At 38.6% G+C, this 26,584-nt stretch overlaps 1 protein-coding gene across 1 annotated transcript in view; it reads right to left on the minus strand.

Moving 5' to 3' along the window:
• Positions 1–331: 331 nt before the first annotated feature.
• Positions 332–26,584, minus strand: part of PARD6B (par-6 family cell polarity regulator beta) — a 40,663-nt gene continuing 14,410 nt past the window's right edge. Inside the window, exons 2-3 of the mRNA XM_089513832.1 lie at positions 22,521–22,743; positions 332–5,191 (exon numbers count right to left, since the gene is read on the minus strand). Coding sequence (XP_089369958.1) covers positions 4,359–5,191; positions 22,521–22,743 — 1,056 coding nt within the window. The 3' untranslated portion in view covers positions 332–4,358. The remainder of the gene's footprint in view (positions 5,192–22,520; positions 22,744–26,584) is intronic.

A 26,584-nucleotide genomic window follows, 5' to 3' on the forward strand; every position in this document is an offset into this window, starting at 1 on the left:
ATGTTTCTTACTAATAAGGGACATCTGCCCCATGCCACCAAGGATGGTGTCATAAGTATGTAAATTGCACATAGCATTTTGTAAAGCCCAGGAGATTTATTTGGGACCCCAAGAGGGCTGTATTCATCAGCACTCTATGGTTTGTGGCCATAACCTCAAAGAGTAATGCAAATGTCCATCAATCATGCCAGTGGTAGAGAAAAAGGAAACCGGTGACTTTCCTCTAAGAACACCAGGTAGAACCATTTTTCAGAATAAATAGCAGATACAATGGAAATCAAGGATAAACCCTGCTAAACTTTCTACATAAAGGGTGTGATTTCTCAGTTCATATAGCACTGATAATTCCTGTAACAGTCTCTTCTTTCCCATCCTGTATGTGGGTTGTATACAGCAGCATCAATATGATATGAAGAAAATTTTCCACATTTTGGATGTAAAGAAAGGGCAAAACAGCTACTTGCTGCTAAGAATTGGACATTAAGGGAACCTCATCTCAGGAAATTCATTACCATGGCTATTAGGCATTTGTTCTTACACAAAAGGAAAGGTTGGATATACACAAAAAGCAACAAACACAAGAGGTTGCATAACTAGATGAGGTGCTATTTATTTAAAAATAATGTATTCTGAATGCTTTATCTCCCCCCCTCTCTTGTCCATCTACTACAAAAGATGTAAGGGCTTTTGTTAAGAGAACTATTTCTTTGGATGAATTGTTGTAAAACTACCAGCTCCCTTAAATAAACTGTAAATCAAAATAGAAGTCCAGGAATTTCTGGCTAGCAGAGAAGCTAATGTGGGAGATATAGAAGCTAGTCCTAATATGTACCTTTGCAAAAAGCAGTTAGTGAAGTTACCTGTAATTAAATGAATACACATGAATTCACAAAGTCATATATATCCAAGATTATGTGAAGTCAGGCCTGGATTTGGTTAGTGCCTGGATGGAGGAACAGATATACAGATGTTGCTGTATACTGTTAGATCCTATCATGGAAGAAATGTGAAATATGCATGTAAGAAACTGAGTAGTTCTCAGGTAAGTTCCACTCCAGCTGAATTGAAGGCAGCCATTTTAGTTTCAGTTCTTTATGAGGTTTCTCCTGAGTCCTCCATGAACCACTCTTGTGATGAATTGTGAATGGCCATGTTCTGCGCAGCAAACTCTCTAAATTATTACTACTTTCACAACACATGGCATGGTTCCTACACAATTATATTGTGACCTGGGGAGATCACCAAATCATTGCTGTAGAATCTCTGGCCTAGAGAATAAAACATGACTGAAGGTTTTCAAGTTTCAAATTAACAACAGTCATAGCTTTTTATCATCATGTCTGTAAAAATATGACTAACATACAACTCTTGCCAATTTGAGTTTTGTAAAATCAAAATTCATTTAGTGGTACTGATGTACATCATACATAAAGTGGTAAGAAAAATACTGACATTTGACATATTATACATGTTCATGTAAAAATCATGTTGCATAAAGGTTTTAGCTAGAAAATACATAAGTCACAAAAGTACATGACAGTAACATCCTAAATTATGGTGGAAGAACAATGATTTCACAGTTAAGCTTGACTTCACCTGGAACTATAAAATAATTCCAAAAAAAGTGTACTATTGTAGCCATATTTTGCTCTTTTTGAATAAGGTGCACTTAAAAAGGCTAATCCATCTTCAAACTGCTGAGGGGGTTTAAAATTCTTCTCCTTGTTGTAAATAAGTACAAATAACTAGAGAACTTTGATTCTCTGATGAAGTAACCAAAATTATTTGGTCACATATAATATAAGCTTCAATCAAAAATTAAGAATGTGCATATTACACACACACACACACACAGAGCATACAACATAAAGTCAGAACTCACAATAAAACCTGTTATCTTGCTTAGATTCTGGGTTTTACAGTTAAATTTTTTACATACATCAAGCCTTCATGTATTCCTCCAGCATAAGACACCCCCCCCCCAATAAGATGCTAATGGTTGAAGTTTAAGAGGTAGTATATGAAAGTTTACATCAGTCTGATTATACTGAAATCCAGTACTGTTTTATATATAAAATTATTTTTGTTATATTCTGTTTCAGCAATTTGATTTTATAAGATTTAGTAAAAACACAGTAGTGATAGAAAGGTTATAGTTCTGTCATCAAGGCAACTGCATTACTATGCAATTATTAGCAGTGCAGCCTGTCATTCCAATAGCAAAATGCATGAAACCTTTTGCTTTCCCCCCACATCTCTAATGTTCACTGATTTTGTCCTAAAAGTTTAAATGTTATTAGGCATGCTGAAATGGCTTCAAACCAAGTTTATTTTATTTTTTACAGGTGTGCATGTATATGTATAGGATAAGGAACATACTTCATCTCATTATGCAAGCTACCTGACTGAGACTATTATCTTGTGGAATAAATTTTAAGCATAGTATAATAAAATAATTCCTTAAGTTGGTAAGTACAGTGTAATATATCCAAAAACATCATGCATATGATTGTAGCGTGTATCAAAAAATCAATGACTTAAGCAGCACACTAAACCAAATGTTTCCACAATAAATTAACATCCAACTCTTTCACTAACATTTTGGGTTCCATGCCTGTGTATGATAAAATCCATTTTATAATTAATCTACAGTATAATTTATTGTGTTAGATCCATACTAGTACTGGACATACACATCCATGATGAAAAGTGCAACCAGACAGTCATATCCATTTGTGTGACAACCCCTTATTACAATCAAGTGGACTGCACTTTAGTCATAATTATGTGAAGAAAACAGTATAAACATACACTGAAAACATAATTAAAAGGTATCCTTTGCTGAAAGCTTTATAAAAAAACATTTTGTCAAATGGAAAGCAACTGAACAAAATCTCAAACTGATTGATTTATGATTATACAACTTGATTTCTTTATGGACCCTGTTCACTTCAGAAAAATCTTTGGACTGTTACAGACTGCCAAAATAAAGCTGCTTCGGGTCTCTTTGGAGGTATGCTGTTTAAATGATGCATGGGTCCTACGAGTCCGGAGGTCGCGCCAAAGCCACACTCCATTCCTAAGCACTGGAGTGCAGCTTTGGTGCAGCTTCCGGATTCTTCGGATGCATGCATCATTTAAACAGCATACCTCCAAAGAGACCCGAAGCAGCTTTATTTTGGCAGTCTGTAACAGGCCTTAGTATCTTTAAAAATTCCAGTTATAGGATGTCTGACAGCCAAATCCAACATTTGAAATTGCCCTTGGATTTACAAATGTTATACTTTAAAAATCATTCCATAGCAGACACAGAAAACAGTAAACACCATAACTACAGGTACAGTTGAAGTACAAAACGAATAATATTTTTAGGCTGTCACACAATGGGTATAACAGAAATTAATGGAAACAGTGAGCTCTGGGTAAAATATCCTTTGGAGGGTTACCGCTTGTGCCAATGGGCCATTGTGGGCTAGACTGTGATAGTAGCAGCAGCAGCCCTGGGAGCCTGAAATGACCCATGATTTCAATTTCCCCCAATGCTTGGGAACTGGACATTGTGGGAAATTAAATTTCCACTGGTGTTACCACTCTTGGATGGTAGCATCACATTTTAAGATCTTATTTCCTATCACAGAAGGGCACATGTACACAGCCATAAACTGTAGATCAAACAAGGAATTTAAAGTGAGCTGTCTAATTTACAGTGGGGATTTATCAGTAGTAGATCACAATAAAGTAAAGCATTAATTTAAAAAGGAAAAACACTCTCTCAATTATCCAGTGCATCAACGTTGAATAGGCCCACCCTTCTAATTTTATAAATTTAACTAAATTTTGTAAGAAAAGGAAATGGATCAATTTTGTAATTATTAAAACTTAATTAGCATATGACTAGAACTAAAATAGCTGTAGCTAGTTATTGTGTTTCATTAATGGTTTTTTGGGCTGAAATACGGTACTCTTTGGGCTAATTATCATAAAGATGGGACAGCACTGAAACTTACAATTCCATCAATGATAACATATGCAGCCAAATCCCAAGGCAATAGTCATGAACAGCGACATTACCTATGTACAGTCCATCTTAAAACCAGCTCTGGAAAAATGCATCTGCACAATTTTAAGTTAGGGCAATGCTGTCCTATCTGAAAACAAAAAGAGAACCACTCCATGTTCCAATACAATTCATTTAGCTAGGTACCAAAATGGAACAAAATGATGTGACTCACAACTTCATTCTGGCAATCTAGAAAGCTACTGGAGTATGGTAACTGGAGAGAGCTATACTGGTTGAGTACAGCCAAGTTTAAAAAGACATTATGGCCTCTGAATCTGATGAATAAACTGATGCAATTTCACAATGTTATGATCGTCCCATCTTCTTCTAAGGTCTTTTGTTCTGAGTCCTGGTTTTGAAACTCCATGTTAATGCTGCTTGTTGAACAGTACAAGTTTGCTTCTCTGGAAGAAATAAAACCATTTTGTATTGATTCATGAAGGGTTTCAGTTTGTGTCAGTGATTCTAGGCTTTCATTGGAAGGAGAAGCTTTTGGAATTTGTTGCGGTTCACCATTATCTTCAATAATGATATCATCTTCATCACTGTCTTCCTCTTCTTCAGGCTGGTAGATCGGCACAGTATGTGGAGTGTAACTAGGAAGGCTGGTATCTGTAGACTGTCCTGAGCTACCAGAAGTCCGGCTGTTCCTAACAACATTATTCCTCTGGTTTGCTGGTCGTACAGTGATTATCAAATTACGACTATTGGCAATCATCATGTCTGTAACCTGATCGAGGCTTTTCCCTGAAACCTCTATACCATTCACTTCCAGAACTTCATCATTGACAGCCAGTAAACCTGTGCTTTGAGCAAGTCCTCCAGGAACAAGCCTGGATATGAAAATCCCCGGAACTTTCTCTAGCCCATGGGACGTTACTCTGACACTAGAGCCATCTCGTATATAAAATCCTAGTGGTTTATCAGTCCCATATTTATAAAGCCGCACCCTGCGATGGGTTTCTGGGAGTATGTCTACATCTATAATAGAAGACACTGGTCTGAAGTCTTGTGGCATACTAATTACAATGTGTGGCTTTTTCCTATGGTTGTCGGGACGCAACACATTTGTTAAGACATTTTTCTTCCTTGTCATAGTATCTGTCCCAAATGCACTGTAGTCTGCATCTTCTGCAAAAACAAAAGGAGTGGGGGAGAGAAGTTGCACATTAGTAATGTTTATGAAGTTCCAGTCAGCATAAAGGACAACCAGTAATTGGTTTTAGTAAAATACTATTTTTCTTGCAATCTTCTAAACATTCATTTTATAAACTGGTCATTCTGTTGTGAGAAAAATGATATTTAAAATCAGGCAAAGCTGTAGGTCAATAGTGAGAGAAATACACACACCATCATCATATCATTTCCATCTGGTTCTATCCTAGTTTGTTATGGTTTAAAGATTCACTTCACAGAATATTTCAGACAGATGACTTCCCTAAATAGAAACTTTTCTTTAAAAAAAATCTAGACATGGTGAACTGGCTCTAACATCTATTCAGACAAGATTTCCTACAGCCAAAATTGCTTATATTGTTGTAGGAGTCTTATCCAACTTTTGTGGGGCCTAGAAGAGAGTAGGAGATACTTCTTTCAACCCTATCTCAGCCTTCATCTGTCAACCTCAAGAAGCTTTCTGGACTGCAATACCCATCCTAACCAGCATAGAGAATGGCCAGAAATTATGAGCATTACAGTTAAAAAAATATGTATGTCAACAAGTTGAGAAAGGCTATTTTATCCCATAATTATCTGTTCTTAGTAGGAATGAAACCATATACAGTCGGCCCTCCTTATAGGCGGATTTGAGCATCCGCGGATGGCAAACCCGGAAGTTGTCCCGAATGGTGGCGCGCATGCACGCGTGTCGCCATTCGGGACAACTTCCTTCTCCTCTCCTCCTCTCCTTGCTTCTCTCCTCCCTTCCCTCCTTGCCTCCCTCCCTTCCCTCACCCTTACTTACCTTTCTGGCCTGGGCTGCTTGGCCTCCTCGCTGCCACTGCCAGCGCGGGAAAAGCAGGGCCGCGCCGGCGGAGGCCAAGTCTCGGCCTCCTCGCCGCCACTGCGGAAGGACCCAATGGCGGTGCTGGAGGCCTCTTGGCCCCAACAGCACTGCCACTGGGCCTTTCCCGCGGCGGCGGTGAGGAGGCCGAGTTGCGACGCTGGAGGTCTTCAAGGCCTCCAGCACTGGCACCCGGCCTCCTGGAGCCTCCGCCACCACAGCAGCCTTCCTTCAACTGGCCAGAATTTTAATGAATAAGAATATGGCTTAAATTAAGAATGTCAAATATACAGCAACATTCAGACAGAGAGCCTTTCAATTTTTGTTTAATTCTAGTAACCAAAATGCAAATGTTCTTCTTTCCACCATGCAATGTGATAAGGAGCCAGAACCACAAAGAAAGCACAACAAAATGAGGCTTCCACACACTTGTATTTTATTTTATGCATCTTTTATCATAATATTCTCAATCCTAACATTTTTAGGAGTGAGGTTTGTACTGGAAAATGGTTTAGAACAGGTGGGACAGTGGAGTCTAATGTGGCCTGTCTGTAGTCTCAATCTGCCCTCTATACTTCCCACAGATGGCCATGACCCTTCCCCATGATGCCAGCATGTGGTGTTTTCTGAGGTTACTTGTGCTAAAGGGTTGAAATACTTCCCCTCTGGCTTAGTTCTCAACCTTTGGGCCTCCATTTGTTTTGGACTTCAGATCCCAGAAAGCCCAGCCAACTTGGCCAACAGTCAGGAATTATGGAAACCGAATCCAAAACATCTGGAGGACCAAAGATTGGGAACCACTGACTTATTTGATGCCAAAAAGCATTTTAAACTAAAATGTACTGGTATTTTTGTATCACCCTTTTGTCTTCAGCCTTGCCTCCTCCAGCAGAGGCCAAAGACCTCTTTGAAAATAACTTCAACTCCTGGGATTGAACAAGGTTCTCACTCTTGGTTCATAAGGTATGCACTTAGAATTCTTTCCTCAAAGTGTAATTCTATGATACATTTTTCTTTTTCTCAAGTTTCAATATTAGAATAAAAAGAATGAGGAAAGCCAGTGGACCTGCTCCTGCCAAATACTTGGATGTTAGCCAAATGACCTGGTTTTAATCTTTGCAAAACAAATACCATTCCACAAGTTCCCTTCCCTGCCCCTCAATGAGTAGGTAAAATGACTGGTAAGAGACTAAATAAGTAACATATTTAAATATTGAAAGATACTTCCAGCCAGTGTTTTAACCACAAACTAATACTCCTAGCACCCTGAAGCTCAAGCTGCAAAAAGTCTCTGAGCTGATTTTAGACAGTTATTATAGCAAAAGGGTTATTTTAAAAAGCAGCCGCAAGAGGAAAATATATCTAGCTAATGAATGTAGAGAAATACTAGTTATGGTTCCTCATATTTTAAACTAATAAATTGAATTCTTTTAATTTACAGCTCTTCAGGACAAACCGAACATTTCACCAACTGAACATTTCTTTGACGTCATAGTTGAAGTAAACGGTACACAGTGGTACAACGTGCCTAGCACACATTTGATGTATGCTGTAATCTACAGTCTCGAATTCCACTCTGAAAAAGGTTTTAATAATTGCAGTGAGGAAATTATTTACAGATGACTAGTAGACTCTGTAAATCTCTGAAGAAAGAGATAAGATTACTGAACTTCTCTTCTTAAGGATAAAGCTGCATGGCCACTTTCAGACTCATTTCCAATCTGGTTATATATTTTTGTTTGCCTTTATGGTTAAAGTCCTTCCCCACTGGCCACAGGTCAACAGACTGTAAACCAGCAATTTTTAGTCAGCAACTGATGAGGATGATTCTACACCCTGCTTGCCAATCCATATCCAGATAAAAATATCCGCAAGGAGGAGCAAATGAGCTAGTTGAATATTAAAATAGTAAAATACAATAAAATCCACAACCATGCAAAATCATATTTAACCTAATGTACTTTGAAAGAAAACCATTACAAAAGCTGTATTTATTATGTGTCTTCAAGACAACTCTGACTTACATGACTCTACTATAGGGCTTTCTTGGCAAGATTTATTCAGAGGAAGTTTGCCATTGTCTTCTTCTTAGGCTGGGAGACTTGTCCTTGGTCACCCAGTGGAACTTCTATGGCTGTGTGGGGATTTGAATCCTGGTTTTCTGCAGCCCTAGTCCAATACTCACCCCACTTCACCCCACTGGCTCTGTTATCAAAATAACTGTGCTATATACATGCTACTTATTTATATTAGAATGAAAATATGTGTCAAATAGTACTCAGGGCAAGAGAACAAAATTCATGAATGTTTTGTTATGTTGTAAATTTTGACCTGGTCTGGTTAAATCATAACTTGAATACAAATATGTTAAAGCGACACATAAGACTGAATAAGTCATGCTCTACATAACATGTTGAATTCAAAGCTTTTCCTGTATTAATGGGCCTCAGGGAAAACTGTATGACAAATCAGAATAAATCAGGTACTGTACTGCTATTATAGCTTGATAACAACATGTGGGACTGGCAGGCTGTCTCTGGCAATGGTCAGTGTCCAAACTCTTGCTATAAGATATTTCTTTCTTGTATCCCCAGGAAGACTTTTCCATTATGCCCATCTGGATGATTTTGCACACATCTGTTTTTATTGTCTTTATCTGAGGTGTACAATTTGCTCAGTTCTCAAGCTGTAAATATTTACACAAGAACATTTCCTTTTCATCATATGAAGATACTGCCCAACCATCAGCCCCTGATCCAGAAACATTCTGGGCCCTCTGTTACCCCTAAGCAGATGAATTTGTGTTCTTTACCCAATCTATGAAGAGTTAGTCATTTAAAAAAAGGAAAATGGTGTCCCTTATAAAAAAAATGGAAAATCAAGGTTTGATATTTGAAATTAATACTTTTTTGGAACATTTTCAAACCGTGTATGCTTGAATCCATATATAAAAATTCCATGTATAAGAAGGGCCAACTGTAAGTGGATTTAAATGGGGAGTTTTTTGGATAGGTTTTAAATGCAACCTAGGAAACTCAGAGGGCTAATCTTAAGTGTAAAAAAAAGTTCACTGATGACTGCTTCAAATAATTAATTATGTATTTAAAATATGGGGAAGGTCTTGAAAATATAAGCTTACAATGTCTTTCTCTGTCAAATACTTGAAGGCAAATGTCTGAAAATGCAGGGACTGCATTTTATTGTGCCCCTCTCTCTTAGCTGCAAACTTTGACCAAGTCATGAAAATTTAAGTTTCTTAGTGCCCTGAATGCTAACCTCAAAATGTTTTGTTCGGAGAAATGGTGACTTGCAACTCTTAGAATTCTCCAGCAAATGTGATTCATCTTTCAAACTATTTGCAAGCCTCCATTTCCATCTTTTTACATTTAAAAAAATCTTTGTTTATCTGGCCACTTAAGATTTTTTCTATTCTGATTGCTCATTGGGTTCAGGAGTGCAAAACTGACCCAAGGAAACCAAAACTTGCCCAACTCTGCTTCAATGTTAACTACCATTGCTAAATTTTTCACACTAACCATGCAATCCAATACATTTCTACACAGAAATCAACAGGACTCATTTTTATGTAACTGTGCATGGCACTGCAATTTTTTTTTAAAAACTAATTTAATCCAATTATGTACAGATTCAGATAATCTCAAATCAAGGGTCTTCTATTGTATGACTTCAAGTAAAGGATAAAGACTTCTGCATCTGACTGCATAATATAGGAGCAATACTAACTCCTGGTTCTAGTCCATGTGAAAAATACAGTACATTACGTATCAGGATATTCAAAGATGGCTGTGATGATGTAATGATACCGACTGTCAATATAGTTGCCAGATTCCACTTTCCCAAGCCCAGGCATCTACTGTAAATACTCAAGTACAAGTCGAGAAATGTATGCCTCAAAATTGCCCCTAAAATCTTGGGTAAACTTATATAAGGGTCAATAGATCAGTAGTGCTTAGAAGGATTGTAAAGCAAGCAAGCCTGATGCCTCAATCTCCACTGAAGACCAATTCCTTCACCATCCAGTCTATTTTGCAAGCCTTTGCTTCCTATCAGAAAAACTCCCCATTTAAATCCACTTACAGTACTTCTCTCTTGCTCTGTTTTGCAAGCCCTGGCTTCCCATGGAAACAACTCCCCATTGAAACCCACTTGCTTCTGTCTCTGTTCGATTTTGTAAGCCCTGGCTTCCCATGGAAAAACCTCTCCATTGAAACCCACTTGCTTTTCTCTCTGGTCCCTTTTGCAAGACCTTGCTTCCTATAAAAAAAAACCCTCTCCATTTAAAACCATCTCTCCAGTCCATTTTGCAGGACCTGGCTTCCCATCGAAAAAAAATCTTCATTTAAATCTACTTGCTTCCTTTCTCAATCTGATGTTAAACCTCTCCTCCAGCACCTGGAAATCATTTGGGAGAGATCCAGAGAAGGAGAAGGAGACACAGAAGTGGTATTTCCCCCTTTCTACCCTTCCTGATAGCCCCCTCAATTTATCCTTGGGTCATATAAAAACCCAGGATTTTGACCCTGAAACCTTCCCTCGACCTATACATGAGGTCGACTTGTACACAAGTATAAACAGGTAATTTGCATTATTCTTATTAAACATGTTGTCGTGCATCTTCAAATCAAGACATTTCCAGCTTGTGGCAACCCTAAGGCAAACCTATTACAGGAGTTTCTTCGCAAAAATTTGTTCAGCGGATTCTTGTGATTGCCCTCCTCTGAGTGAGAGAGAGAATCTGAGAAAATATGGTTTATCTAAGGCCAACAAGTGGATTTCCATGGCTGAATGGAGATTTGAACTCTAGTCTTCCAGAGACCTACTCCAGCAGTCAAATCATAATAAATAAATAATAAAAGCTTTATTTTTAGCCCGCCTTTCCTGGGATCAAGGCGGATCACAACAGCCAAAAACACAATACAATCAATATACAACAAAATTAAAATACAGAAAATACAAAATCTTACAACATCTTACAACAGTTAAAATCCAGCTAAAAATTTCCCAACTAGCACAAAATTGCAAAAACAATGAGGAGAGAGAAGGGGGCAACATGGAATGTTCAAAGTAAGCCTGCTGGAACAAAAAAGTTTTAAGCCCCTTTTTGAAGTGTTCCAGGGAGGTAGCCGAGCGGAGTTCGTCCGGAAGCAAGTTCCAGAGGATGGGGCCCGAGGTAGAAAAGGCCATTTTAGGCCATGCTGCAATTAAAGTAATTATACAAACTGGGAAAATTAAATGTTGCATTTCCCCCTCCCACTAGGTTTCAAACTTCATACTATTGTTTACAGTTACAACTGCTCTGAGAAAACCAGTATGGAGTAATGTTTACAATGCTGGACTTTGAACAGGGAGGCCCAAGTTCAAATGTCTCCTTAGTCACGAAATTAGCCATGTGACTATGGCCCCAATGCCTCTTCAGAAATCTACCTTACAGGACTGCTGTGTGGATTAAAAGGGAAAGTGAAACTATATGAAGTGGTTATGTACATTTGTAGTATACCTCATGGTATTTTCATCAGATCACTATTTTTTGCCATCAGTTTTTCACTGAGGGCAAAATGCTAGAGATCTATGAAAACATCACAAAAGGCCCCTGAAAGTGACTGCCATCTGATTCACAGGGCAGGATGCAGAGGAAATCAAGGAAAAACTGCAGCAATTAAAGGGGAAAAGCATGTTCTGATTTCCTTCAAAGGTACAAAATAAACATTGTAACTAGTAAACAGTCTACCATAACCTCCTCTAACCTATCTGACTTTTCATTTAAAAAAGGTACATGCTAAGCAGTCATTTATGCTAGGATGCTCCCTCACCCAATTACAGTTTGTTAATGCCAGTTAAGGCAATGATAAATGTTTGTACTTTTTAGATTTCCATTCCTTCCCACCTCCCTAATTACTACCTCCCACTTCAAACATGTACATAAGTATCTGTCAACTGAGGAAGTGGGCTGCAATTAGCAAAATCTTAGGCCAAATAAAACCCATTTGTCATTAAGTGTAGATACTGCTGAGTAGATAGTAGATCCTGTTGTTTTCTGTTGTGAAATATTAAAATAGCTACGACTTCAAAAACATTGCAAGGTATTCCTTGGTATAAGAAAAAAAATTCCAAACCAAGCACTGGCCCAGTGAGCCTGATGTTAACACCATGTTGTACTTCTCCAAAGACAAATAAATGTGGAATTAGTCCATCCAAATAAAAGAAAGAATACAGTGGCGGGTTACAAACCGCCATTAAAGTACGGACTCAGTCCGTACTAGGGTTAGGAAGGTGCGGTGCTTCTGCACCCCCCTAAGCCTAGTACAGACTGAGTCCGTACAAAATGGCGGCTCCCCTTCCACAAGGGGGCCGCCATGACGACCGCGCCGCCTCTACACGGGGAGGCGCGGACGTGACGTCGTCGGTCCGTGCCAGGGCGCCTAGGGTGCCCTTTCCGCGGACCAGGAAGGAGCTCCGTTTCGGAGCTCCTTCCTGGTTTGCGGCGGCGCTTTGCTTCGCTGGGCGCAGCCTTCAGACGGCTGTGCCCAGCAAAGCAATGGAGAAAGGGGCCAAGCGGCCCCTTTCTCCTTCTCCCCGCCGCCACGGGGTGTCCTTGGGGCTTGAAGCCCCAGGGACACCCCTTTTCAGGCTGCGGGGAAGCGGCGTTTTGCTGCTTCCCTGCAGCCTGAAAAGCGGCAGATCGGGGCCTCAGTGGCTGCCGCTCTGCACGCTGAGGCCCCAATACACCGGGGAAAGGGGCTGGTGCAGACCGCCCCAAATGGGCGGTCTATAACCCGCCTTTATCATTACTTTATGGCTGTTTGGATCAATTTCCCAACAATCTGAAGATTCACATCAAGGGTCTATCTTAATAAGCTTCCTCTTCCTTGCTTCTTGCATACTGCCACTCACACTGTTCACTCCTGTGTCTCCTACTCAGTCCCTTGCTACACCACATGCCCCAGTGGTGCACAACCTCTTGCTTCTTTGTACTCCACTAATTCTTGCTGCTCAGTCTCATTTCCCTCACACCCGAACCTCCCAGGTGGACTTGTTTCTTGCATAACAATTTGACAGAAGATTGTCGCCACATTTTGCCCCATATCTCAGATACTAAAAGGGTTAGAATTTTTTTTTAAAGGAAAGCTTGGAATCTGGGCCAAGTGATGGTCTAAACAGGCACTGGATGGGACGCCTAGAATCTGATATAGCAACCCTAACTATCACGAACTGTTAATAGATAAAGTATAGACATATATTTAGTGCTGGAAAAAGACAAACATAAAGTTAAGTAGCAACAGAAAAAAATGCCGGGCCTTTGCTAAGCAAAATTTTTTGTTTGTGTCATAAAGACAGTACCAGAGTTATATCAAGTTCAAAACAACCCTCTAAAGCATATTTTCAGGTGAAATAGTGAAAAAAGGAAACAAGTTAAAGACAGCCATTTGAACAGCAAGAGCACAGAACAAGCATTTTTTTTTGTTCCTAGGAACTTATTTACATCCATAGCAACAAACAGACTTCACAATAAGAAAAAAGCACTACAACAGACACTCATTATGAGGCTTGAAACAGAATTCCAAGAGTCAATAATGAATTTGAACACAGAAGACAGCAGCAATAAAAAACAGTACACTTATTTCATATCTGTACTTAACAGTAATTTCATGAGCAGAACAAAATGTATTGTATATAACACAATACTCACATAACTGGAATTCCCTACTCTCTCTATCCCACTTCAGAAACCTGCATACCCCCAAAAGCTTCCAGTTGGGATACATCATGAAAGGCCTAGGAAGTGGGATAGGGAGCTGTCAATTACTGGGTAGGGGGATTGCTTGAAAGGTGATGTACACTACTACTTCTAAGTGTGCCCAGGCCTTGCAATGAAGAAAATTACTATTCACCATTTCCCACCTGTGATAAGAAAAATGCAAAGTACAAATGTACCCCAGAATATTGTACTGTGATGAGAAAAAATTATTTCCTCTGAGTTGAACTCTGGAGAAAATCATGCATCCCAGGAGAGTAGGTGCATGGTTCTGGAGGGGGCTGAGTCAGGGTACAAGTCTTTGAAAAGTGTGATGGAAACATTTTCAGCAGCCTTCCTTCAACTGGCCAGAATTTTTATGAATAAGAATATGGCTTAAATTAAGAATGTCAAATATACAGCAACATTCAGACAGAGATCCTTTCAATTTTTTTTTAATTCCAGTAACCAAAATGCAAATGTTCTTCTTTCCACCATGCAACGTGATAAGGTAAGGAGCCAGAACCACAAAGAAAGCACAAGAAGATCATAAATTACAACCATTTGAAGGACCAGCCTATGACACCTGTTCATCTGTGAACACAAACTAAGTAAATGGTCAATGGCACTACCTGCAAACATCGATGTTGCTGCTGCTATTGCTTTAATTATTTGGCTATCTAACAAAGATGGGATTAATTTTTTTAAAAAGACACTAATTCTGGGCCAGAATTGGTCAGGATGGACAAATACAAGGGAGACTACAGACTGCATGTCTTCTTGAGCAATTCAGAATTTCAGCTACAGTATCTCTTTCCTCTGCTATAATCTCTCCTAAAACCTTTAGTGACAGCAATAAGTAGTCATTGCTCACTTTGTCATATGATCATATGATTGTAAATGCCATATTATCCAATGTTATTTTAATTTGTTGTCTGCTGTATTTTATTGTTTGAATGTTAAGATGTATTAATATGCATTATGTTTAATTATTTTTATAGAATGTACACCATAGGCAGGTTTATTTTATCTATATTAACTGACTGTATTTACAGCGATGTGTAAATTTATAGCGCTTTATAAATAAAGCTTAATAATCTACAAGGGATTGGGAAAGGAGGGATGGAATTCGAAATAATTAATAAGGAAGGGAATCATGAGATATGTAGATTTTACAAATTATTATTGAAAGAAGACATGGAACAAGAGATGATTAAAAAGTGTATGATAGATTGGTCAAAAGACATTGGGGCAAATATCCCTCTAAACCAATGGGAAACTGGAAGAAAAGATATAGATATACAAAAATCAGTGGAATAAGAGAAAATATAAATAAATCCTATTATTATTATTATTATTATTATTATAAAATATGATATGGTGAACTGATTTTTTATATGGTTTGTGCTGCCAGCATCTTATATGTCTCAAAGTAGAAGAATTTTGAAATTCCATCATGTGATGAATGGCTAGGCAAGATATATGATTATATGGAGATAGATAGGTTGACAATTATAATAAGTAAGAAACCACTTGAAGATTTCTTGAGAACTTGGGAACCCTTTCTAGAATATATGAAGAAAATTAAGGGGACTTTTGTAATGATACTTTTTGATTGAGAGGAGGGTCAGGCCACATTATTGTAAAGATATCAATTGTTTTATAAGGAAGTGTTATGCTGTATGAGGATTGATCACTAAGAGAAAAATGTATTATGACTTATAAGAAACTGGATTTAAAAGGATGAAATAGGAGCCAGAGGGATTACTTAAGGAAGTAATATGATTATTAAAATTTTTGTAATTTTTTAAAGTCTAATATTATTTGAAAAAAATTGTGTGAATGTTTAACAAAAGAATACTTATATGTATATTTGTTTTAAATGTTTTTTAAACCAATAAAATATATATTTGAAAAATAATAAAGCTTAATAATAATAATAATAATAATAATGGTAACAACAACTTTGGAGTTATGCAAATAATAACAATAACTTTGGAGTTACGCAAATTTCTGTTTGAAAGAATGCAGGGTAAATGCTTCAAGTCCCATGATTCAACTAATATTATTGTATTTGGGCATCCATTAAACCAAAACTGATTTTAACATTTCATCATTTTGAACACTATCACTTATAGTCGTGATGGCGAACCTATGGCACGCATGCCACGGGTGGCACGCGACGTCATTTCGCCGGGCACGGGGCAAGGGAGAAGGCGGAACGGGCACATGCCCATTCTGCCTCCTCCCTGCCATTTTCAGAAAATGGCACCTGGAAGGAGGAGACAGAGGCACGCGCGTCTGTCTCCTTCTCTCCCAGCTTCTCTTCGCTCCGCATGAAAGGGCTCCATGGAGCCCTTTGGCAGGGAGCGAAGGGCCAAGGAGAAGGTGGCTGGGACGCGTGCCCAGCCACCTTCTCCTCCCTTTCCTTTCTTTTGCCGGCCTCTGACGGCCCCAGAAGGGACCCTCAGGGGCTGGCAAAAGCCGGAGGACAGCCCGCCGTCTTCCGCAGCCCTTTTGCTGGCCTCTGACGGCCGCAGAATGCCGGGGCAGGAGCCAGAGGCTCCTCCCACTGAAAAGGGGCAGACGCCCCGCCCCCGGCACTCGGCCCCCATCCTGGGGGTAGAAACCCCGCCCCCGGCACGCGAACTGGAAAAGGTTTGCCATCACTTACTTATAGGAATGGATTGTGTATGTGTATGAAAGCAAACTACTGAATGAAATTGAAATTGCCTTCAAACCTAATTCAAGAGATTACTGAGAGAATTTTTAACTCAGGTTAGTTAGCTTTGTAATTATAAATAGCATTTCCCCAAGTTGCCTAGGTTGAAAGGTCACATTGCTTTTTCTTTAATTATCAGGAGTTCTATCAAAAGCAAGATAACTTTAAAAAAAATAAGATATGATAAAGTCAGAGGATTATTCCATTTTAGTTTTGAATTTTAGGCTTTTAAGAACAATGGCTTATTTATATGTAGTGAAAAATTTTCATATTCTCAAAAAATAGGCAGAACTTATTACTTCTCATTAAAATTATGGTAGAATAGTTCTCAGCTCTTTTCCCCAGAATTATAAATGAATCCTTCCAAATCAGCATTTTGTATCCTTCCAAATCCGTCTCTGGAGATGTATCATGACATTCTTCTAAATAAAGGCTCAGTAAGCTTGCAGCAAAATTGCTATGTAAGGCAAAACACTGTCATTAGCTCTGGGCAGGTAGATATAGCAAGGATGTTATGGCATGGCAGCAGATATGTCCTAACACACTAAATACAGATTTTGGGACTGCACTGTGCCACAAATTTATGCAAAATATCTGGGAAGAATACATACACCCAGCTCATAAGACCGATTTTTGTAAATTCAGCTAGGCTGCATAACTGTTTAGCCTCTCAATAACCCTTGACTAATTTTTTTAAAGCAGTATCTTTCATACAAAGGCACCATTGTTCTGACATAAACTAATCAGTTTACAGCTGCAGTGAAAACCTTTTGGCAAAGAAACGTACGTTAAAAAAATGTTACCATAAATAAGGTGAATGTCGATACAGCACAAAGGTGAACTGCTTTTAATAAGCATAATCACTGATGTGAAACCAAAGCTGCATGTTGCTATGCTGGACACAAAGGAGACATTGCCTAACTGTTTTTTGGACCAGCTGCAATGACCTAACCCACACTAGAGCCTTTAGACAGTCATTTATAGAATTATGCTTTGTTGCGATGCTTTGTTGCCTTGCTCAGTTTACTTTGAAAGTATCCTAGAAAGGTATAATTATGCCTGTCATACAATAACAAAATTAGGTTCTCTGAATTTACAGATCTTAAAAAGACTACTTCATATCATTCACTTTTATGACTTCTTCTTTAATGCACCATTATTAGCCAATGGGCTGTATTTGATGATGATATTCCATTAGTACAGTGGTTCCCAACCTTTTCTGTGTCCCACACCCCTGGGAAATGTTTGATTAATGTTCGCACCCCCTACAAAAGTAATGTCGTATTTGAAGATAATTAATTTTTGAACCACAAATTGAATCACATACAATAATGGGGATGAACAAAGTGAACTTTAAAATAAAAGCTTTTAACACAGTGCATAAAACACAAATCTAAATTGAGCAATTAGTTTTTAATTTAGTCAGTAAAAAAATGAGTGATGACTTGTGACTTGTCACTCAAGGACAGAAGACACTCTTTGTCTTACTCCTTGCAACTCCATCTCGCACTTCTTGAAATTTAATCTGTGGGCACTCCAGGAGGGGAACTCCTGCACTAGTACAAAGTTTGTATTTCTTGGGGACACCCATGTTTACTCTTGTGCAAGCAGCAAATCTAATGCTTTAGTTCTATTGCTACACAGCATTCCACAAGTCTTTAGATATATAGTCTTCTATATAAAGATTTATAATAAAGTTTAGTAGTTCCTATGATTAATTTCTGTGTCCATAATTTAGCTATATAGTGAGGGCATATGCAGAATTTCTGAACAGAACATTGTATTTATTTTTTAGAACAAACTTCCAGGTCTCATGCTTGCGGAACAAATCTTGAGACAATACACCTTTTTGCTTGTTCAAAGACATCTAGGCAGATTATCTCAACAGAAGATACAAATTCTATACTTTCTTGCATCTTCCAATATATATATTATTTAATTTATATTACATGTTTCCACTTAAGGCACCTAAGAACTAATGTGACGTATCAAATAAAAAATAAACAAACTGAGCCTACTAGTTAAAACCTAGTTCAGCAACAAGACAGCTTATCAGCCAAAAGACTGGCTGGATACAAACATATTAGCCTGCCAGAAGAAAGATAATGGAATGGGAACTTGTAGCTTTGCATACATTGGCAGAAAAATGTAGAGCCTAAGAGAAGGTCCACTGTTGCACTCCTTGTATCAAGACTGTCTCCAACAATGGGACAGTGATGGCACCTCTCTTTAAAAGGCTTCTCCGAAGAATCTTAAAACCCAGGCAGGCTCATGATAGAGAATGAAGTATTTCAAATAGCCTGGGCCAAGTTATGGGTGCTCCATCACAATCAGCACACTGTATCACCCTGAACATACCTGATCTTGTCTGATTTCAGAGGTTACTCAGGGCTGGACATGATCAATGCCTACATGAAAAGACACCAGGGGATACCAACAATCTTGAGGAAGGGTTTCAACAGAATCCTGCCTGAAACTCTGGAGAGTCACTGCCTGTCAGACTTGAGAGACAGTACTGTGGTAGATGGACTAATAGTCTAATGGTCCTTCCTATTTTCTTACTTTGATGAAACCTGGACATATAGATTCAGGGCTACATTGAAGGTTGTGAACCAAGTTTTTCAAGGAGATTATGATCACATCCAACACAGACTGCACCTATATTGTCTAACCTGCCTTTTGAATTATTAGAAACACTTTTGTCTTGTCTGAATTAGGTTTTACTTGCGCATCCTTAACCAGACCATTATCAGTATCAGACACCAATTTTTTTTCCTGAAATATGGTCCCTAGATTTAGACAGAAAATAGAGAGTTGGGTGTCATCAGAATACTGGTGGCATTGTACCTTGAAACTCTCTAATTGTTTCATACAGCTGTAAAACAGCATGTGGAAGTAAGATGGAAACTAAAGGATTCGATGCACACCAGCACCATCTTTTCAAATAATTCCTTGAAGACAGACCAGAGCTACCATAAATCATAGAGTTCCTCAAAGTTCCAACACAATCAAGCAGTCCAAATGAATATCATGGCTGAGGGGTCCTGGAAAAGGAACTGAGATTCAAAACACACTGCAGAAGTATGGTGGTGATGTTTCATTTCAGGAATCTGACAGTATTAGTCTTTCTTCAGAAGGAAAATGTGTGATAGGAGATATCATACAGTGTTCTTCTATATAAAGACTAATTCCTACACATTTATTTATATTTCTGTTAGCTCACAGAAATCTGGCTCCTAGATTCCTTTTTACTTCATCCAGTATAGTATACCCAAGGTTAATCCACAGCCTTAGAATCCATTTTAGCTAATTAACTGTGTTAAACCAGAGAACAGTAGCACTTTCCAGTTCACATTTAATACAATTCATCAAAATATTACATTCACCAGATCTAGTACCAAGGATGGTACTCTTGAAAAAAATGCTAAAAGGCTACGTTCTGACAAATCTTTCCTTCACCCATACTCTTCTGAACTGAGTGGGGGGGAAAACCAGACAGCTAAACTGCTAAATATTTAATGAAGAATTCCTATTAACAATACAATGATTGACTTTCAGCTTTTCTATCTATCAGAACTGTTTTCATAGGTATAAGTTTGAAAATATGGATACAGATTTACCATAAACCCTTTTAAAATTGGACACTAGAAAATGAGTTAAATGTTTAAAAAATCAAATGTATACTCTAGAGATGTATTAATATATTAGTTATGACAAACTCTGTGGTGTAAGCAAACTAATAAGCAATATTGTAAGATGCTGGTTGACCTACTCAGAGATTCATATTTATTTTTAAAAAAATTAGGTTAAGGAAAACTGGTATGACTTTTAAAGATAAGTTATATAGTCTACAGGACTGAGAAATTCTTCTGGAAGATGTGGACACAACATGTTATGTAACTCACAAACACATATGGGGTTAAATATTAAGTAATAATCCTGGCCCAAAGTGGCTTATCTCCGCCAGTCATATGGCTACTGAAAAAGCTTAGGCAGAAATGCTGAGCCTGACTTTGTAAAATGGTCCATCAGGTTCAACAGATTAAGTTTTTGTTATGACAACAGAATCAGAAAAGGAGATGAAAAAGCCAGAAAGAAAAAAAAAAAAACAAAAACAAAAAGAAAAAAGGAAGAAGCAAAACTTGTCATTGCAGGAATTGTCACCATGCTATCTTTATTCAAGTTTATTCGGACATGCTTTCTACTGTGTCCAGTTGGGCTTGCTTCCTCATAGGACCTCATCCTTTACATAATGTTATATAAACAGTTTTAAAGGAATATGCTGCTCTTAAGAATGACTTAAATCAGAGAAACTGTGCACAACAAATTAAGGCATCGACCAAGACCAGCTCCTGGAATTTTTATTCCACTGTCTGTGTTCAATCATCATTCAGTGTTTGGGAATCCCATATTCATGTGGAAAGGCAAATTCACAACAGGCAAATGAACATACCATCAGGTGTACACTAAACAAGGGAGATGTAGCAAACCTTTCAGAAGCATATTCTTGTGGTTTTAGAATATATATCCCATATTTAAATCACACACATGCCCTTATTTCAAATCCACTCAACTCACACTGCATAGTTACAGATTTGATTTTGGGCAGTGTCAAAAGCTGCATTCTCCCAAAAAGCCTACCTGAAAACTGAGGGAACTACTTGAGCCCCTTCTCTATGAGCTCCTGCCTTCAAAGTTTAGGCTGGTAGTCAGTGGAGAGAAGGCATTTTCGGCACTTCTCTCCCCTCCCAGCATGTTCAACTAGTTTTAGCACTCTGTTTTTAGCAGTTAATATTCAAAATCAAATTATCAGTAACCTATGGATACTTACACTAAATGACATACTATTCATTCAATTAATATAAATTAATATTCAACAAGGTGCACATAGTGTACTCTGACAACAGACCTCTACATTTGTTTTTAACACCTTACCTTTATTATTAAAGAATTTATTATTTTCAAGATCATTTTAAGGATTCTGCTGTTTCATTTTGTTTCTTCCTCATACCATTTCTATATTTTTTTAAAAAAATAAAAGCTACAAGATGTCCACCAAATGCCAGGAAAGAAGAAACAGAAATGTGAACATAAAAAAGGCAAGTGCTAGCCAAAATGACCCATCCCACCTTGCTATACCTGGCCATTTATTTCCCATAGACTTTGCTTTCAATCTGTCTTGCCCCCTGCCTTGAGCTTTTGTCTTTTGTTCCTGACTTCTCAGATCCTACTCTGTTACACATTTGTGTTTCTAGAATATAATTGTGCTGCCTGCTGCTCAGTTCAGTATGACCATGTTTTCCTTGAGCCTTTGGTTCCAGCTAGTTAACCACGGCAGTTTTTACAATTTCTGTCATTCAGCACAAGACAAAACAGTGCTATTCTGTTGGGAGGTTGTGAGGGTGTTTGTTGTTTCTTTCAAAGAAGATGGCCTGCAGATTCAACACTATAGTCGGTTACTTTTCTTCCTTGTGGAATGGAGCAGCTCAGGAGAAAAAGACAGACACACAATGGCCTGCCTCATTTCTAACATTTTAGTCCAAATCAGGATTTGTCAGATCAATAAAGTGTCCTATATTACCACAGTCTCTCCTTCCCTATTGATCATACTTATTAATCATAATTTGGAAGCAGCACCTCAATCATGTTTCACCACTTTTGAGGGAAATGAGATTGTTAAACTATGGCATCTGAAGCTGAACGTACAAGTTGAGAAGGGGGCACATGACTCACTCTTATTCTGACCACAATGTATTGCACTGAAAATCCTTGCTTGAGCATAAAAATTCATTGGATGACCTTGAGCAAGTCACAATCTCTCAGACTCAAAGGATAGCAATGGCAAATCTCCTCCGAAGAACCTTGCCAAAAAAAGGTACGCCTTAGGGTTGTCATAGGTAAAAAATGACTTGGAGGCACACAACAACAACAAAAACAGAATGATTCAGATTAGTGGAAATGATATTACTAAATACCCACTTACCTTTTCTTTGAATAAAGATCCTAAGCAAAGGATTAGCTGTAGAAACTGCTTTGTGATAATTGTCATCATTGTTGATAGGTAAGAGATCTCCATGAATGTCTATATATCCAACTAAGACATCAACATTGGGTATTTTGTGAACATGCTGCAGTAATCCATAGAATTCTTCAAATTTGCCAGGTTTGGACCTTTCCAAAGAAAATCGTCTATATTCTGCACCAAACTACAAAAAAATAAAAATAAGATGAATTTAAAAACTGAATATACACTCTTTTAACCAAAAGAACTTGAATGTAACATCACACTCATTTGAATAGTTACTACAAGGTCAAACAGTGAGTTGCACAGATGAACCTGGGTCTTCCTAATCTAACAGATTATACATGAAGAACTGATCCACTGAAACCATGGTTAAGTTTTGAATGACAATTCAGTGATAGATTCATGTAATCTACTTTGTTTGGGATTAGTGTTTGGATATATTGCAATAACATTTACGTCTTGGTAGAAATGTTGAAAATGTAGTACAGCGCACCCACACCATACGTGGGCGCGCTTTATGCGGCTTGAGTATACGCGCTCAAGCCGCGGGACGCGCGCGGGGTGGAAGGGGTGGCGCGTCCCATTCAACTGAATGGGCGCACACGCCCGTTGCACCCTGCGCGCCGCCGCGCACGAGCCCCATTGTTTACAATGGGGCTTGAGCATAGGCGGAATTCGCCTTACACGGAGGGTCCCCGCGTAAGGCGAGGGCCCACTGTATGAACAAAAATATTTTTTGGGCATATGGACTTGCCTTGGTCTATCCAAGACACATGCTATCAGACCTGGTCCAAGCAGTCATCAAACTGAAAATGTCTGTGGTATATGCATACATAAGGCAGTACCAATAATAGAAGTTTCCCCCTTTTCATCAAGCCAAAGGGGATAAATGTGCATTTACACAAAACCCCAAACAGGCAGACATAAAAAAACATTTTATAGCACAGCAGCATCTCCCTAAAACATCATATACCATACATTAGTAATTTAAAATAGAAATTTGAACTCCAGACATTACTCAACACAATTTCATTTCATGCCTGGGCCTGTGGGCCCCAAGACAGCTATTTAACCATGCAAATATAGTCTTGAAGTTGTAAAAATTGTTTCAGAATGTATTACACTTAAATTAGCACAGCTCATGCCCTCTCATCTGATTTCCCCTAAACCTTCCCATTTCAGAGTTCAGAAAGTATTTGTGATTAGCACTACTCAAGAAAGTGCCCACAGAATCACATAATGGCAAACACCACCATGTCTAAGTATTTCCAAAGTATATCTCTCATCACTACATAACTACAGCCTTCCTCCACAAATACTGGATTAGGGAACAAAACTGTCACGTCGCAGAACATGGCTTCTAATTTGTTTTATATCTATAGTTTTTGGTGGGTTTTTTGGACTATGTGGCCATGTTCTAGCAGAGTTTCTTCCTGACGTTTTGCCAGCATCTGTGGCTGTCATCTTCAGAGAATGTTTGCCTGGAAAGGACTTGGCTATATATATTGTGTGACCTGAAAAGGCAGGAGTGATTTGCATGTATATTGTTGGTTGCTAATGGCAATCCTCAGGGTGTGAGGGTCTGCACAAGAGGACTAATGTCTGCTTGATTTGTGCTCATTGTCTGCTGGGAAACCCCTGACCCTGGCAGATTATTCATTTGCATTTGTCTTTATCTTGCTATATTTCAGGACTGGTAGCCAAACCTTCTTTACTTTAAGGGATTCCTCTTTCCTGTTGAAATTGTCCAGGTGTTTGTGGATTTCAATGGCTTCCCTGTGCATCCTGACATGGTAGTGGTTGGCATGGTCCAGAATTTCAGTGTTTTCAAACAGTATTTTATGCCCAGGATGGTTTGTGGCATGTTCTGCTACTGCTGATTTTTCTAGCTGGCCCAGTCTGCAGTGTCTCTCGTGTTCTTTGATTCTTGTTTGCACACTGCGTTTGGTGGTCCCTATGTAGACTTGTCCGCAGCTGCATGGTATGCGGTTTCCAGGAAGAAACTCTGTTAGAACATGGCCACATAACCCAAAAAACCCACAAAAAACTATGGATGACGGCCATGAAAGCCTTCAACTTCACATTGTTTTACATCTCATTGTCTATAGCAGAGATAGGAGTCAGAGAGGGTCTTCCAGATGTTTCTGAACTACACCTCTCAACATTTTTTTATCATTGGCTATGCTGACAAGGGATGGTGGAAGCTGCAGTCCAACATCATTTAGAGAGCCACATGATTTCCATCTCAGTCTACAGCCTAAATCCACTTGTTAATATAAGCTATACTAAACCCACTCTTTCAATGGAAATGTGAAGCATCAACCTCAAACTGGCCTTTTCTTAGCTACAGCCCTCAAGCCCAACCATTTCCTAGTTGTTAGCAAACCAGCATGGTGCAGTGGTCTGAAGGTTGAAGAGTGGTCTGTGACTCTGGAGACCAGAGTTCGAATCCCCACTCAGCCATGGAAACCACTGTGTGATCTTGGGCAAGTCACACTCTCTCAGCATCAGGGGAAGGCAACACAACAACAAAGGAGCAGAAGGAGCCACCAGATAAGTATTTAGCTATATCCCTACAGCTGGACACAGAACAATGGCATAATCTGCAAAGACTCTGGAGTTCCTGAAGATGCTTTGCTGCTGTGCAACCAGCTATAGGAAACTATGTGAATACTAATCTGCTGCTCTCGCACCCTCCATATGAAATGGCCAGGCTCAGGAGGCTGCAGCTGAGAAAGGGGAGTTGGGAGGGTGTTTGAAGGAGGGCTCGCACAGCTACATCTTCCTACACTGGATCATTCATGGGGGGGGGGGGGGAAGAAACATGTTTTACTATTTCAAGACTGCCTTTCGATATTGTTACGGATGCTGAAAACCAATAATTATGGCCTAGAACATCACAACATCTTTATACTACCCGGAAAATCTTTCCAATTGTTTATGCATAAGGTCTCCAAATTATTGCATTTAAACTTACAAACTCACATAGACTTCAAGGCAACAGGAACTCCTCCAGATGTATAAGACTGTTTTGTAAACCTCCTAGCCTTCTGCCCCTCAATTGACCAATTTCAATGCAATGACAACAAATTTCACATTTTGCTCTACTGCAAAATGTTTTGATGCACTCTTTTTCTTTTTCCTTACCACACAACTTGAAACCCACCCATGAAAGGAAATGCTTTCTCGAGGCATTTCTATGCCTTCACTTTTTCAAAGGCATCAGTTTTCTGGCTCTGAAGATGGCTTAATAATCTATGTGGAATTTGGTAATGGTTTCAAAGGCTGCGTCAGAAACCCCCGTAAGGACCTGATGCAAGATATATGTTTTTAAATGCATCTATTTACTTTTATGTGTATTCACAGGGGTGGAAAGATTGTCAAATAGTCTTATTCTATTTGAGAAGTGTACACTCTATAAACAATACTGAGGGACACTTCATAAAGGCTATGTTAGAAGCAGTAGCTGAGGGTAAATTGAAATGGCTTTTTTTACAGCTAGGTTCAATCCAGCGATGAGGTCCATTCAAATGTGAATGCAGGTCAAGACTGCGATCATATCAGACAACTTTCAGAATCCAAATAGCCAAATACAAGAAAACTTAAGCAACAAAATTTAAAGAATGATGGAAGTTGTTAATGATCCAAATCAGTAAGGATAGCATTACTATGGGAGAAAGAGACTATAAGGGGTGACTTACAAATTGTGAAATCTAAACAAATATAAATTTCAGGTATCCTAGCAAAGCTAAGATGGTTGATATGTACAAAAATATTTCAAAACTGTAGCAGGTTAGTTAAGCTATACCTTGAACCTCAAATTCGGGTAAGCTGTCTGAATTTCAATTCTCTTCTTGAAACACTGCAGTCACGACACTGATATTCATACATCTTTTATTACACAACAGCAACTGGGAGCTGGCATTAATCCTTACTTAGGTAGGCAACAAGTTTATTTAATGAACACACATTCTTGGTAGAAATCAGTAGTGAATCAGATATTTATAATCTTAGTTAATACA

This window comes from Sceloporus occidentalis, unplaced genomic scaffold, assembly GCF_023333645.1.
Source record: "Sceloporus occidentalis isolate IW3139 unplaced genomic scaffold, rSceOcc1.0.p SCAF_3, whole genome shotgun sequence".
Lineage (NCBI taxonomy): Eukaryota > Metazoa > Chordata > Lepidosauria > Squamata > Phrynosomatidae > Sceloporus > Sceloporus occidentalis.